This window comes from Vigna unguiculata, chromosome 7 (genome assembly GCF_037176805.1).
Source record: "Vigna unguiculata cultivar grain cowpea cultivar isolate G323 ecotype 2 chromosome 7, ASM3717680v1, whole genome shotgun sequence".
NCBI lineage: Eukaryota > Viridiplantae > Streptophyta > Magnoliopsida > Fabales > Fabaceae > Vigna > Vigna unguiculata.
Genome location: NC_140798.1, coordinates 7172793 through 7189589, shown reverse-complemented (window position 1 = coordinate 7189589; position 16797 = coordinate 7172793). Strand labels below are relative to the sequence as shown.

The 16797-nt window shown below is 30.2% G+C and overlaps 1 protein-coding gene across 1 annotated transcript; it reads right to left on the bottom strand.

Annotated features, from left to right (window-relative positions):
* Positions 1 to 8957: 8957 nt before the first annotated feature.
* Positions 8958 to 16719, bottom strand: LOC114190505 (glycinol 4-dimethylallyltransferase-like). The gene is made up of 13 exons (XM_028079416.2): positions 16665 to 16719; positions 16474 to 16548; positions 14613 to 14890; positions 13887 to 13970; positions 13715 to 13789; positions 13372 to 13455; positions 13184 to 13273; positions 12865 to 12966; positions 12660 to 12755; positions 12346 to 12417; positions 12165 to 12260; positions 9715 to 9819; positions 8958 to 9235 (listed from the first exon to the last, which is right to left on the bottom strand). The coding sequence occupies exons 1-13, from the start codon at positions 16717 to 16719 to the stop codon at positions 9194 to 9196; spliced, it is 1254 nt and encodes a 417-aa protein (XP_027935217.2). The 3' UTR covers positions 8958 to 9193.
* Between the last annotated feature and the right edge of the window lie 78 nt (positions 16720 to 16797).

Sequence of the window (16797 nt, the reverse complement as noted above, 5' to 3'; positions counted from 1 at the left end):
ACTGTGAGTGTATGGTATGAGTTGTTTTGTTGTTTGGGTATGAAACTGTGCTAATGGCAGAGAGGAACAGTGGCAGAGTCTGATAAACTCGCCCAAGCGAGCCTGTCTCGCCTAGGCGAGACTTACAGGGACTCGCCTAAGTATTTCTTCGCGAAGGGTCGCCCAGGCGACCCACTGTACGTTTCGGGCGAGCGAACGTCTCGCTTAGGCGAGGAGGGTCTCGCCTAAGCGAGAACGCGCGCAGGGTTCTCATACTGGAAGTCGAGCTCTCGCCTAGGCGAAGGGAGCTCGCTTGAGCGAGGGTCCTCCTCGCCTGGGCGAGGCCTTTCTGCTTGAACGAGATGCTGGACGAGAAAGGGGTTGGTCTTGATGTTTCCTTGATTTCAAAAAGTTGACAACTTGCTTGTATGTGTATTATCTTTAAATTTATGAACTGAATGGCCTGTATGAATGAGGTGGTGTATGAGTTGTGATTTATGACTTTTAACATGATGTGAACATGATAATTGTATGAGATGATTCATGAAATTGAAATGATGAGTTTGGTATGAGTTCGACATGAGACATGAAAGGGTTGGTATCAATGTGGCATGGTAATGGTATGAGACAAAGCTCCACATTCTGGGTTCGAGAACAATGAGTTGGCATGGTTTGGTTGGGAATACTAAAGAGGTGGATTACGAGAAATTTTATGTATATGTATATATATATTGTGTGTATGCATGCCGAATCTGTTTGATTGATTAAGAAAGTTTGGTCCGTGTCAGTACGTAAGTCCTTGGGGATCTCTAGGTGAGATTCCCGGGGTCGTGCTTCAGTGGTCGGGACATAATCTCATGGCCCTTGTTAGTGGGTGTCCATGGTGGTGCCCCATGTGTATAACTAGGTAAGGATTCAAGGTAAGGTTGCATGCTGACACTCTAAGGAGTCAGTTAGTCTCACTTAGAGCAGACTGACTCCTGTGGTGAGAGTAGCAGGAAGCCCGAAATTCATTAAGGACTAACCTTATGGTGAGGGAAAATTGATTCATTGTAACACTTGTAACACATAGCTCGGGGTGAGCAGAGGTATCCACCACAAGCGCAAGCATTCGCTGAATCCGACCAAGTTATATGTATCCGGATGAGTCAAGTCGAGTCGTAGTGTATTGCTTGGAAAGTCGTACATTCTTGTTTGATATATGTATAATGGACTGTGAATATGTATATATCTGACTTTATTGATGAAATGATTTTGGCTCTAGCTTACCCTTTGTTTGTTTGATTGTCTTGTGTGTGGTACTTCTCTTTTGCGATGATCATCAATTTATTGATGTGAGCATAAACAAGAGGTTCTCGCGGTCAACAGGGGAACGGTGACTCCGCTGCGTAGCCCATCTGGGCTGGAGCTGGTGTTTTATCTTGTTGGGTTTCTTAGGGCTACAACCCATGTATTTCGTTGACTTGTGACCCCTTTATGTTTCCTTTAACTTTATGTCTGGTTTCCCGTGACATTGTGGTGTGCCTTACGTTGTAAGGAGTGAGTTTAAACTCCAGGACTGCGTTGTTATATTATAATCGTGTGACGTTTTCTTTTAATTACGTTCATTAATTAATTGGACGTTATAATATTTATTTTTTTTATAACTCAAATATAAATAAATAAATACAATAAGTATAAATAATTTTGGTTGAAAAAATATATATAAATACATAAATGATAAAGGAGCAAAATAAAATAATATTAATAATTTAGAAATCCATAATACTTTACAAGTTTTAAAATCTATGGTAATTTACGATAGTTTTGAAAATAATTATGTTACGAAGGTTCTAAAACTCATATAAGGTCTCAAAACTCATGGTAGATAAGTAAGATTTTTTAAATTATGTAACTTCAGAGAGATTCTAAAACCTCCACTAAATATAAATACAAAAGGTTAAAAAATTCGGTTGATTAACATTTCTTGAAATTTAAAAGAACTCCAATAAACACATTTTCCAATGATGATTTAACTAAAAACTGAAATTTCGGACAAATAACTTAGGGAAGTTTTAACCTAAATAATATAAAAATAGACATCCATTGCAACCATTTTTTTCATAGGGCTTCGTCAATTTGTCTTTAATAATCAAATTTTGGAAAGACTTTTTTATTTAACTCGTTTTTAAAATTAGAGACAAAATTAATCATTGTTTTCTTATTTTTCCAAATTTTAATTAGTTTTCTCATTGTAACGTAGACAGGATAAATAGAAAAATTTATATATTTTTTATTAAATCTAAGGAAAACAAATGTATTTCATTGTTTTTTTAGGAAACCAAAAACTATGCTTAAAATGAAATGGAGGGAGTATATAATAAACTTTAAAAATGTTACTCCAAAATTTCCTTAAATCAGATATGTTAATTAGTTCAATTCATCCATAGTCTGTCTAATAAAATATAATGTAATTTTAAATATTAAATAATTGTTATGAATTAATGGTCGTCCATTGATTTATACAATTACTCATATGATTGATAATCATATTATTCATTACTCTTTATGATGTAATATTTTGTATTTACTATTTGATTTTATATCCTTTCTGGGTTACCATATTGTACCTATAAATAGGACTCGTCCTATCAGTAATTAGACACACATAAAAACAGAAGTTGCTCCCTACTCTCTCATTCTCTATTCTTCCTCTCCTTTGTCTCTCTTATTACCTTTATTTTATAACACGTTATCAGCACGAGGGTTATCCAACTGAGCGTGAAGGCATATTTTTTTTTTTCTTTTTTTTCTCCCTAAGAACAACGCTCTATATTCCTTAACCGAGGTTCTTTCTAATCTTTTTCTCATTCACAAACTTTATCTCATTTTCTTTTTTTTGTGTAATGATAATTGTTTGATTTATTTTTCTCTGTCATATTATTATTATTATTATTATTTGATTTTAATAATTTCATACATGAAATTTGATTATATTAATATTTTATGTGCTAGTTTTAAACACGCGAAACGTTGCAAAATTCTCTGTCATAATATTTTTATTATGACGATGATTATTATTAATATTATTATTTTGATGATGATGATTATTATTAATATTATTATTTTATGTGTTAGTTTTAAACACGCGAAACGTTGCAAAATTTGGATTTGTGACCCTTGATATTGTAAGGAAGAATTCCTTATATTGGATTTTAAATGTTGAAATATATTTAGATGCAATGGATATTGGGATACCATTAAATAAAGAAATAAAGCAACTAATTTGCTCATAACAAAAATATTGTGAAAAGAGACTTCACAAATATTGTGAATTTATTTCATGCCTATGCATGGCTGGCTGGACAAAGCAATAAAGCTTTTGATGAAAAATCATGAGATCCGCCTAATCTGCTCCATTCCCAGAAGTGAATGGAGCAATCAATATTATGAATTGATTTCATGCCTTCTTGTGGCTGAACAAAATAATGAGCTCTTGATGAAAAATCATGAGGCCCGACCAACTGGTTCTGCTCCATTCCCAGAAGTGAATGCAGCAACATCTGATCCATATAATCATGGACGAGGTCAAGACCATAATAATAATCGTGGTCGTAATTTTGGCCGTGGTCGTAGCCATGGTCGTGGTCGTGGTCGTGCTATTAATCATGGTCGTGGACATGGTTATAAAGGAAATTTTCAAAGAGAAACTTCATCAACAGAAGTGGAACAAGAATGCGAAAAAGGAAAAAGAAAGGGGTGAAAATAATGGCAAAAAGGCTGAAAATATATGTTACCGTTGTGGTAGTAAAGGTCATTGGACCCGTGCCTGTTATACACCAAAGCATCTTGTTGAACTCTACCAAGAATCACTTAAAAAGAAGAATGTAGAAACACACTTTGCTTATGAAGATGGTGATTCTGATTATGGTCATATGGATACTACTCATCTTGATATTGGTGATTTCTTTTCTAAACCCGATGGAAGCATTGATCACCTTATTGGTGATGGGAGTGTTAGAAAATAATTTTATTTTATGATTAATTTTTAAGACAATGTTTTATATTTAATTCATGTTGCTTTTATATGTACAAGTTTTTATGTTTTTATGAATAAAATCCTCTATTTTATTTTATTTTTTTTTCTTTCTCTCCTCTTACAAAGTAATCTCTAATATTGATATTTATGTTTATATGAAGAATGAATATTGGCATTAACACCAATGATGAGGATCTGTGCCTTGCTGATAGTGCAACAACTCATACAATTCTCAAGAGTAATAAATTTTTCTCTACTTTGGTAATGCGAGAAGTCAATGTTAGTACTATTTCTGGTACTACAAATATAATTGAAGGCTCTGGAAGAGCTACAGTACTTCTGCCAAGAGGTACAAGATTGCATATTAAAAATGCATTTTATTCTCCTAAGTCCAATAGAAACTTATTAAGTTTCAAGGATATTCGTCTAAATGGATATCATATTGAGACAAATAATGAAGGAGATGTTGAATATCTTTATATCACTCAAATTGAGTCAAATAAAAAATGTGTATTGGAGAAATTATCAGCCTTCTCTTATGGCTTGTACTACACATATATTAATGCGATTGAGACGCATGTTATTGTAAGCCAGAAGCTTACAAATAAGAATGAATTTCTTGTTTGGCATGATCGGTTGGGTCATCCTGGATATATCATGATGCGAAAAATAGCTGAAAACTCATGTGGACATCCACTTAAAAGTCAAAAGCTTCTTCAGTCCAATGATTTCTCATGTACTGCATGTTCGCAGGGAAAATTGATAATAAGACCATCACCAGAAAAAATTAGAAATGAGTCAATCTCATTTTTAGAACGAATACAAGGTGATATTTGTGGTCCAATACACCCACCATGTGGATCATTTAGATATTTCATGGTATTAATTGATGCGTCCACTAGATGGTCACATATTTGTTTACTATCAACTCGAAATCAAGCATTTGCTAAGTTATTAGCACAATTGATCAAGTTAAGAGCCCACTTCCCAGATTATCCAATTAAGAAAATTCGTCTTGATAATGCTGGTGAATTTACATCTCATGCTTTTAATGAGTATTGTATGTCAATTGGAATTGAAGTTGAACATCCAGTAGCACATGTTCATACTCAAAATGGACTTGCAGAATCATTGATAAAACGTCTAAAATTGATTGCACGACCTTTACTTATGAAAGCTAATCTTCCAATGACTACTTGGGGATATGCAATTCTGCATGCTGCAGTATTGATTCGCATCAGACCAACAAGTTATCACAAATACTCTCCTTTACAGTTGGTTTTTGGTCAACAACCAAATATTTCTCATTTAAGAATTTTTGGGTGTGCTGTATATGTCCCAATTTCCCCACCAAAAAGGACTATGATGGGTCCTCAAAGACGTTTGGGAATATATGTTGGATATGATTCTCCATCGATAATAAAATATCTTGAACCATCAACAGGTGACTTATTTACAGCTCGATTTGCTGATAGTCATTTTGATGAATCAATTTTTCCAACGTTAGGGGGAGAAAGAAAGAAACTGGAAAAAGATATTGGTTGGAATGAATTATCATTATCTCATCTTGATCCTCGTACAAAAGAGTGTGAACTAGAAGTTCAACGGATAATTCATTTACAAAAATTGGCCAACCAATTACCAGATGCTTTTACTGACACAAAAAGGGTAACTAAGTCGCATATACCCGCTGCTAATACTCCAATCAGAATTGATATTCCTGTTGGACAATCTAATATAGCAAATGAATCTCAAACACGCCTAAAGCGTGGTAGGCCTTTGGGTTCCAAAGATAAAAATCCTCGTGTGAGAAAAAGGGAAAAAAGGCAAGATGGCCTAATCGAGGGGGTAAAAGTCCCAAAAGATTCTTTTGACATAATCAATGATTCGGTTCCAGAAGAACCTCAGGTACCTGAAATTGTTGAAAATGATGAGATCTCAATAAATTATGTCATGAATCATAAAATATGGAATCGAAATAAAGTCAATATTGACGAGGTTTTTGCATATAATGTAGCAAAGGATGTCATAAGTGACAATGATGATCAAGAACCAATGACAATTGAAGATTGTCGGCAAAGAAATGATTGGCCAAAATGGAAAGATGCAATCCAAGCAGAATTAGATTCGCTTGCTAAACGAAAGGTTTTTGGACCTGTAGTTCGCACACCTGAGGGTGTAAAACCTATTGGGTACAGATGGGTTTTTGTACAAAAACGAAATGAGAATGGTGAAATTGTTAGATACAAAGCACGGTTAGTTGCTCAAGGTTTTTCACAAAGACCTGGTATTGATTTTGAGGAGACATATTCTCCAGTATTGGATGCAACAACATTTAGATATTTAATTAGCCTTGTTGCACAAGAAGGTTTGAATCTGCACCTCATGGATGTTGTTACAGCCTATTTGTATGGCTCTTTGGAAAATGATATTTATATGAAACTCCCTGAAGGATTTAATGTGCCCAACAAAGCAAATTCTAAAAAGGATTATTCAATAAAATTGAATAAGTCCCTTTATGGATTGAAACAATCAGGACGTATGTGGTATAACCGTCTAAGTGAGTACTTATTAAAGGAAGGGTATAAAAATGACCCTATTTGTCCTTGTATTTATATGAAAAGATCCGAGAATGAATTTGCCATAATTGCTGTTTATGTAGATGACATAAACATAGTTGGAACTCCTAATGAGCTCACAAAGGCAATTGATTGTTTAAAGAAAGAATTTGAGATGAAGGATCTTGGAAGGACAAAGTTTTGTTTGGGATTACAAATTGAGTATTTAAACAAAGGTGTTCTTGTACATCAAGAAGCTTATATAACGAAAGTGCTTAAAAAGTTCTATATGGACAAATCACATTCACTATGCACTCCAATGGTGGTGAGGTCATTAGATGTTGATAAAGACCCTTTTAGACCTCAAGAAAAAGATGAAGAACTACTTGGTCCTGAAGTACCATATCTTAGTGCTATAGGAGCACTAATGTATCTTGCTAATTATACTCGACCCGATATAGCATTTGCTGTAAATTTGTTAGCAAGATATAGTTCTTCACCTACAAGAAGACATTGGAATGGAGTAAAACAAATACTCTGTTACCTTAAAGGCACTATGAATATGGGCTTGTTTTACCCAAATGATTCAAAATTAGATCTAATGGGTTATGCAGATGCAGGTTATTTATCAGATCCTCATAATGGTCGATCACAAACAGGATATTTGTTCACATGTGGTGGCACAGCGATTTCATGGCGATCTGTGAAACAAACAATAACAGCAACATCGTCAAATCATGCAGAAATTTTAGCATTACATGAGGCAAGTCGTGAATGCGTTTGGTTAAGGTCTATAATTCAACATGTGCGACAAACTTGTGGTTTATCCTTGGGAAAAATGAAACCAACAACGATATATGAAGACAATAGTGCATGCATTGCTCAATTGAAAGAAGGATATATTAAAGGAGACAGAACAAAACATATTCTTCCAAAATTCTTTTTCACTCATGATCTTCAAAGAAATGGTGATGTAGAGATCCAAAAGATTCGCTCATGTGAAAATCTAGCAGATTTATTTACAAAGTCTTTGCCAAGGAGAACTTTTGAGCAATTGGTTCATAGGATTGGACTCCGCCATCTTAATGATGTAAGTTTACATGAGGGGGAGAAATTAGAAGATGCAAAGAACAATATTATATAGAATGATGTACTCTTTTTCCTTCACTAGGTTTTTATCCCAAAGGGTTTTTCCTAGTAAGGTTTTAACGAGGCACATTCTTTTATCAATGGACACCCAAGGGGGAGTGTTATGAATTAATGGTCGTCCATTGATTTATACAATTACTCATATGATTGATAATCATATTATTCATTACTCTTTATGATGTAATATTTTGTATTTACTATTTGATTTTATATCCTTTCTGGGTTACCATATTGTACCTATAAATAGGACTCGTCCTATCAGTAATTAGACACACATAAAAACAGAAGTTGCTCCCTACTCTCTCATTCTCTATTCTTCCTCTCCTTTGTCTCTCTTATTACCTTTATTTTATAACAATAATTTTATTTTTAAAATATTCTCTCTATGTATTCGTGGTCAATGGTATATCCTTTACTTTGCAAGTGAATTGCATACAAAGACAGATAAAGGAAACAATGAACAAGAATAGCATCTTTCCATTTTCATTCCTTTCATAAATTCTTAGTAAATTGATGCCTTGCAAACGTATATGTTTCCTTTTCTCCTTTTTTTTAACTCTTCATGGTGCCACTTATGGTTTGACCAAAGGATAACGTATCTGTTTGCACTTAAATATAATTAAAGTATTTAAATTAATCCAGCACAATTTTTCACAATTTTTACGAGTTAAATATGTTGTTGGTTCCTATATTTTTGGTAAAATTTGGAATTAGTCAATTTTAAAATTTTGGATTAATTTAGTCTCTCATTTCTCCACATATGTTAATCTAATCCTTTAAACCAAATTTTGTTAGCTCGGATTATATTTGAGTTGTTTATACAGTTTGACACATTTTTGTTTTAATGTTAAGTTAAATACTATTATGAAATGTATTTGAAATATCAAATAAACCTAATAAAATTTGATTAAAATGACTAAATCCACGTATTTTGAAAGATGAATGACTAAATTGGTTCAAAGTTTCAAAATGGACTAATTCCAAAATTTATTGAAACTTAAGGGACCAAAAACATATTTAACCCCAATTTTTACATTTAAATATAAGTTATAGTACCATAAAATTATTGTAGTACCGTTAATAAAAAAAAACAACAACTAAAGATGATAGGGGGAAGATAAATGTAATATTTGTAATTAATTTCAACTAGAAAATGTATTCAAGCAGTAAGAAACTTGTCTAACATGTATCTAATATATAAATAACCATATATTTAAAATGTAAGAGAAATTAAAAAAAAATGTATATTCTGCTAATTTTCAACTTTACCATATTTATCACCAAACTTTACCAAATTTGTTATTCTAGAATACATATAAAGTCTTCTTAAAAGTAATGAAAAACCTAAACTAATACAAGAGCTAATCATACTCAGGGAGAACATATATCTCTGCACTAATTATTTCAATAATTTTCAAATGCAAACAACTCTCTTGTTTATTTCGTTGGACGTGGTTATCAACATTGTTTTAACCTTCACACATCTTTATTATCTGATTAAAGGCATGAGAAAGTATGCTACGTACAATAACTGCAAAAAGAAAAAAAAGACATCAATATATCATATAGCCAACTTTGAATGAGAAAAAGACATATTTTAGTGCAAAAATTTAAAAATAAATGTAGAAAAAATTGACCAAAATTCACATCGAGACATGCTTTGCATCTTGAACAATGATGTGTGTTTTTTTTACTACAATATGAAACTATAATCATAGAAATTCATGTTCAGAAAAAAACAACTTTAGCTGATTTATCCCGGATTCTGTATCCAATTAGAAATTCAAAAAGAAAACTTATTTTTCAAAACAAGGGAAAATTAATTGGATGGTTATTTTATTTCTTTTAAATCATAATACAGATATTTAACTCCTTAATATGTGCAAAATGTTTTGTTAAAGGGTTAGAGCACCCTTCAAGTGTTCTTTTTAATTTAATTTTATTTTTTGCTGATAAAAAACAAAAAAAAAAAAAAAACTCCTTAAATGGTAAAAAATATTAAAGCATTACCTTCCAGATCAACATATAGAAGGATCCAATGGAAGCTTTGCTACTCAAATCTACAAAATTTGCTTTATACCAGAGAATCCAAGCCAGAACAGCATGTCCCAAACCCTAAAAACATTCATAATTTTCAAGACACTACGTACTATCAAGATTGGGAAATTGTAATAATAGCCTATCCAATATGCAAAAACATTCCTAAGGGCACATTTCTTCATTTAAGATTGATTTTCGATTATTTAATTTTATTATTCTCTTCTAAGTTGCAATTTTTCAGCCTAAAAAATATATTGCCAAGCTTTATTTAAAACAAGAACTTTAAAAACTTTATGAATGCATCACGAGAATCAAAATTAAATGACCATCACACAATACAATCCAAAAATCATTATTGATTTTCAAATTTCAAATTGCATAATCTACAAGTCATTTTTAACTTTTGGCTTACATAATCCAACAAGAACAAAACAAGAATTTTAATATTTATGGGGTGTAAGGAAGAATATTTGCCATGACTCAAGGGTGGTGTTTAGTGCTATCAACGGAGCAGGTAGGGTACGGGTAGTAACTCCCTCGTACCCTACTCGGTGGATAAATATTCGCCCCGTACCCGTACCCATATCTGTCGGGTATCCGTTATGCGGGTATCCGCCTATTTTTTTCATATCCGTGGGTATCCACAGGTACCCACGAGTATTTACAAAATTATTTAAAAAATAAATATTTAATCATAAATTCAAATAAAATAAAATAAAATACATCACTGTCATAAATTTTTAAATAAAGTTCAAATAAACTTAATTCATACAAGTCCAAATAATTATAAAAGTAAATATAAAATGACATTCAACACAATAAAAATTCTTTAACCAGTGTTTTGATCAAAAAGTCTACTTTCTCCAATTGATTCCTAAAAAATAAACAAATAATAAACCTCAATTGTCACGTGCCAAGTATTCTTATTTTAATTCCATCATTTGACAACAAGCATATCATAAATGTCATTGTCTATATAGGATTTGATATATATGTCCAATTTCAAATAAAGGAAAGAGAAGAATGTCAATGGGGTGTACTTGGAAGAAGACAATGTACCAATACTTAGAAGTTTGAAGAATGAAGACAAAAGACAAGATGTGCAACTTAGAAAAAATTAAGCTAGAATGTTTTTTACTAATATATATATATATATATATATATATATATATATATATATATATATATATATATATATATGAGGGTACTTTTGTGAATTAAAGTTTAGCGGGTACGGGTATCCACGGGTATGGATACTATGATACCCGTACCCGCCCCGTTAACATGTGGGTATTAAAAATACCCATACCTGCGGGTAGCGGGTATCCATTTTTAATATCCGTTTTTTACCCATTGCGGATTTTATCCATGGATACCCGCAGATACAGATTTTTTTGACATCCCTAGTGGTATTGAGAGAGGCCTCGAAATTTTTTGACATATTATGGACACAAAAACACACTAAAATTGTATGTTATTTAAATAACAATTGGATTGACTCTTCTTTTGATAGGAGACTCACTTCTAGATATCATGTTTCTAATTTGATCTCTTGGAAGATCAATAAACTAAATGCATTAACAAAATCTAGTGTGGAAGCATCATAATATAGAGTTATGACATTAACTACATGTGAGTTTATTTAACTCAAACAATTACTTAAAACAATGCAATTTGGAAGACATCACTCAAATTACACTTATATATTAAATAAAATTGTTTTTCATATTAGTTCAAATTCTTTCATGAACTGACCAAACAGATCAAGATTGACCATCATTTTATTAGAGAAAATATCGTATCTGGTTCTACATAGATCAAGTTAGTTAATTCTAACAATCAACTACAAGACACTTTTACTAAATCATTTAAAAGACACTTTTACTAAATGCTTATGAAATCTTAAAATTGATTATATTTGTAATAAACTTGGTACATATACTTTATACTTTATATATGCATCATCTTAGGAAGAGTATTAGTTGCAACAAGCTTACCTTCATCTCTTTGTATTTTCTTTTATATATATATATATATATATATATATATATATATATATATATATATATATATATATATATATATATATATATAACTCTAAGTGTTCTATACATATTAGTGATTCGCTCTATGCCTCTCTCTTTTATTTTAACAAAGGATATGAATTTATTTAACAAAACACTATTATCAAAATGGAAATGGAGACTTAGAAATGAAAAAGTAAAGATTATGAAAGGAAATCTCATAACATCAAAGTATTTAGCATAAAAGAATATGAGAGAGAGGAGAAACAATTGAGGAGCCGGGAATGTGGCTAGATAATAAATGGTAATGAAAAACTTAGAACGGAGGAGAGTTAAAAAAAAAAAACTTATTACGTGGAAAATAATCTTAACGCAATCGTGTAACAAAAATACTACCGTGACAATTTTAACCAAAAGACTGGAAGATGTTAGTCCCGCAACGAGGGCAATTCCGAAAGCCATTTCAAAAAGGAAAATACAAATCCAGAATACCTGCAAAAGATTAGTTAGAAACAACCAAAGAAAAATAAAAGGTAACAACCAATTGAACAAAGATGTTTTTATTAGAAAAACATACCCGTTTTTGACCGAAACGTGCTGAAAAAGATTGGATACCAAATGTTTGGTCTCCGTCGATATCAGGTATATCCTGTTGAATCCAATAAAAGGTTTTATAACGGGTACATATAAAATCTTGTTAGAAGTTTCATATAAAAATAAAGTCAATTTATAATAAATAAATAAATATATATATATATATATATATATAAATAAAATATAAATTTTACTTTACAAATCAATTTTATGAGATCGAATGAAGTCTAAAATTCGTTATTAATAAAGTTTGATGTCGAAAACAATGTGTGTTTTGAAAAAATAGAGTGTTCTTACCTTGAACAATGCGATACCCAAAGAGTAGAAGCTCATGAATATAATAACAAAAATCAGTGATCTTGGAAAGATAGTAGTCCTCTTCAACACAAAAGTCTGGACATTGTTACATCAAAACACAACGAAAAAAATAATGTATTTAGATTCCTTTCGTCTTTCTTACTTTAATTAAAGACATCAGAAATTAATGTTATTAGAGGACAACCTGCATGTGAGCGAAAAATGTGATTGGAAATATAAGTGCCCAGGTAGCACAGACGCATATTGCCGCAAGTAGTGGATGTCTTTTCCATCTCATCAGAGGCACCTGAAATGTTTCACCATTTTAAGTGGGAATTTAAATAGGTTATCATAAATTGTGTAGAAGTCTATGATACTGTTCATGAAGTGAAAAAAAAACATTTTTTTTTCATCTTACTAATATATTTTCTATTATTATGGATATTATTATAACCTTTACATGCCTTAAAACATTTGAAGGGACAAAAAGAAGTTTATATGCAATCGAATAGAAGAGAACTCACATTGATTGAATAAGCAGTCCATAGTGAAAAGCACGATACAAGATTCCAAATCAATGGCCAAGAACCTATAGTCCAGGCAAGCCAAAAACTCTGTACAAGATAATTAAAAAAAAAAAAAAACTCCTTATACTTTGTCAACGAAGATCTTCTAAAATATGAGTGTAAAAGGGAAATAATACATATGTTACCAGAGTTAAACTTGATGCAACAATAATAACACCCGTTGTAAAGGATATTTGCCCAGATACCAATGGAAGATAAGGTTTGTTTATCTGCAATAAAAGGGAGAATAGGAGATTAAATTGGTCAAAGTTTTAAAAATAAACTAATTCAAATTTTCATTCAAAGTTAAAAGATAAAAACATATTTAATTCTAAGAATAATATCATTTTCTTTATTAATAAATATTTTTGAATAATTATTTTAAGAAGATAATTAATTTTTTAACGGAGTGATACTAAAGTCCAAAAGGCATAATAATAACTTATCATTGATCAAGATATTATTTATTTGTAGTAGAAAGTTTGATACCTTGTCTATTTCAAGATCAGATAATTGATTCACACCATTAACGTAAATATCCATAAACAAGAGAGGTACCATAGCCTGAAACAATTTCGGAACTCAAAAGCTGTGAATGAAGTTAAAGGGTAGTTTATAAGTGGCTATTATAAGGAGAAGTAACTTATAATTAGAGTCTCACCTGTAACACCCCAATCAAAAACAATGGAGATATATCTGATACCTTCTCCACTACCAAGAGAGATGCAGAAACTGTGCTTAAAATCTGACCAACAAAGATAAAATCTCTCATTTATAACTTATTAAGTTACTAAATTTTCATCTAGAATTCAATGTCCAAACTTCTTTAAATTTTAAAAATAAATTAATACAGTCATTTGATCCGAATTATGTATATTGCTTGTTTTCACGTGTCAAACGCGTGTTTTATTCTGTTATTTGAATTGTTTTCATTGTTTAACACATTTTTACTATATTTACCAGAAAACACATTTAACATGTTAAAAAAAATTAACATACTTAAATTAAAAGAACTATATATTCATTCACTTTTAAAGTTTGGATATCAAAATGTATGAAAAACTTAGATATTGGCGAATTTCAATTTCATACCAAAATTTAGAGACAAAAACATTTCAGAATTATATTTGAGTTGTTGATACTGCTTGAAACATTTTTACTTTAATATTAAGTTAAATAGTATTATGTAATACGTTTGAAATGTCAAATAAACTTAACAAAATTTGATTAAAATGACTAAATTCACATATTTCGAAAGATAAAGGACAAAATTGATCCAAAATGGACTAATTCTAAAATTTACTGAAAGTTAAAGACAAAAAATATATTTAACCCTTATATATACGAAAAAGAAAGTGTTTCGTATTTGAAAAAAAAATGAACTTACTCGAGCAATCACGCTGTAAGGATAGCAAAACCTGTAGAGAGCAACTACAAAATTTTTTATTGAGACCAAAAGGTTTTTGGAATTAGAATGTTGTGGTTCAGAATCAAAATATGGTCTTGAGATGGCTTTCCCAACATGTTTTTTGTTGCATTCTTCATACGTAGCCTCTCCTTCTATCCATTTGTAATGATTGTTCAATCTTGATTGTTTGAACATCAAAGGATTATATTCTATTTGAGTTTTTCTTTTGTATTGAGAAGCTTTTGAGTCACAACAACCTAAGCACCAAATGTTTGATCAAGTATTAGTGGTAATAAATAAATAAATTATACATTATATATTTATTTTGGTTAAGTTGATAAAAAATATCAATATAAATGCATAATCAATTTTAACATTTGAAATATATACATAAGTGCAAGAAGAAGTAATCATAATGGAGGAAGAAACTGCCTTATTTATTTTGTAATGGCAATTACTTTCTGCACGCACCTATCATTTTTGGAATTTATTTTTTGAAACATAATAAATAAATTCAGAATTCTTTTCAGAAAGCAAACATTCTCTCGAAAAACATTTTCTGAAAATATTTTGATGAAGTGAGAAAGAAATTTGATGGGATGCAGAAAGTAATTGCTTTTTTTAATTGTTAGAAAAAGCCCAAAAGTCCATCGTCCAGCCCACATTACATAATTTATATCTACATCAAATGACATGCTTGATTGATGTCTTACATTTGCCTTAGAAATAGTATTTTAACTTATAACGTACACATAAATATTCATTTTTATACAACTAAAATTTATAAGAAATAAAAAATTTTCAACATAAAAATTAGATTATAAACTATATCTTAGTTTGAATGACAAATAATTTATATACTGTTGTATAATATTGATTTTTTATTAAATTTATTTCCAAAAGTTATTGAAATTTAATTTTAAAAATAATAATTATAAAAATAAACATATAAAAAAATTAAGGGCTTAAGTGATTTTCATGTGTGCGTGTTTTTTTTTGTTTTTTTTTTCTGTTTTAATTTTTTTAATTTTAATTTTTACTTTATTAAAAATCAAATAAAGTAATATAATTGATTAATATAATATTGTATGACATTTTTATGTGATTTTAATATTTTATGTGATTTTTAACATCTTAAAATTTAAAATCAATGGCTTTATTCCATATTTCTAAAGTTTTCATTCTAATTTTAAACTATATGTAATTTTAAACCAAAAATATTTTATAAAAATGTGAATTTTAATAAAAATAGAAGTGCAACATTTATATAAAAATTAAATTTGATCTCAATATGAAGAGGGACAAAATTGCTCAATTTAAAAAAAAATTGGTATTGAATTGAACAAAAATAATGAATATTAAAATCAAATTGAATATAAAAAACTAACTATGACACATGACAAGATATTGACTTGACATGTAAACATTTTTTTTAAATAAAAAAATCTCGAAATAACACGTGGAGGTCACTATTCACTGTCAATTAATTATTTACATGACGTTAGCAAAAAAGATCAAATTGAACAATTTGATGAATATTACGACAAATTAAACAAAAAAAAGTATATTATTAGAATCAAATTAAAAATACTTAACGAAAATTAGAACCAAATCAATATTTAAACATTGATTCAAATATGTATCTTTTGTTGTTTGACTCTTGGTATATTACAATAACATTTTTAATTTAAAAAAATATTACATAGTTTGTTTTACAAAATATTGAAAAGGAGAAAAAAAATGAAAAGTCCTTAAAAATGTTATCGAAACAAGTTTTCTTTATAATAAAAACTGTAGTGTTAATAGAGGTTATCCAAAGAAAAGGGGATGTGAGACATACTTGTATAGTAAATATTCTTGGTTGAACGTTTACAGCGCCAGAGATTTCCACCTACAATTACCAATGATTCAAAATATCAGTCTATAATGAAAAATTTATCAAATATCCAAAGTTAGGTTTTTTTTTTTTTTTAAAAAAACAAGGTATATTAATTAAAAAAACTAAGTAACGGGTGAAGTTAGAGATATTACCAGTTGTGAATGAAGATGCATTATTAGCTGAAGACATAGCATGCACAGAATCCATGGAAACAACTTAGCACTTTCTGTAGAGAGAGATGAGAGGAATAGAGGTTTATATACAACATTAAATATGTTATTTATC

Bases quoted from the DNA above. Each gene is read 5' to 3' on its own strand.
- LOC114190505 (XM_028079416.2), bottom strand. From the start codon at position 16,719: ATGGATTCTGTGCATGCTATGTCTTCAGCTAATAATGCATCTTCATTC. The intron at 12,967-13,183 runs GTGAGTTCTCTT...GAAACATTTCAG, and splicing joins GGACTGCTTATTCAATCAAT to GTGCCTCTGATGAGATGGAA. The intron at 12,261-12,345 runs GTATGTTTTTCT...AATCTTTTGCAG, and splicing joins CACGTTTCGGTCAAAAACGG to GTATTCTGGATTTGTATTTT.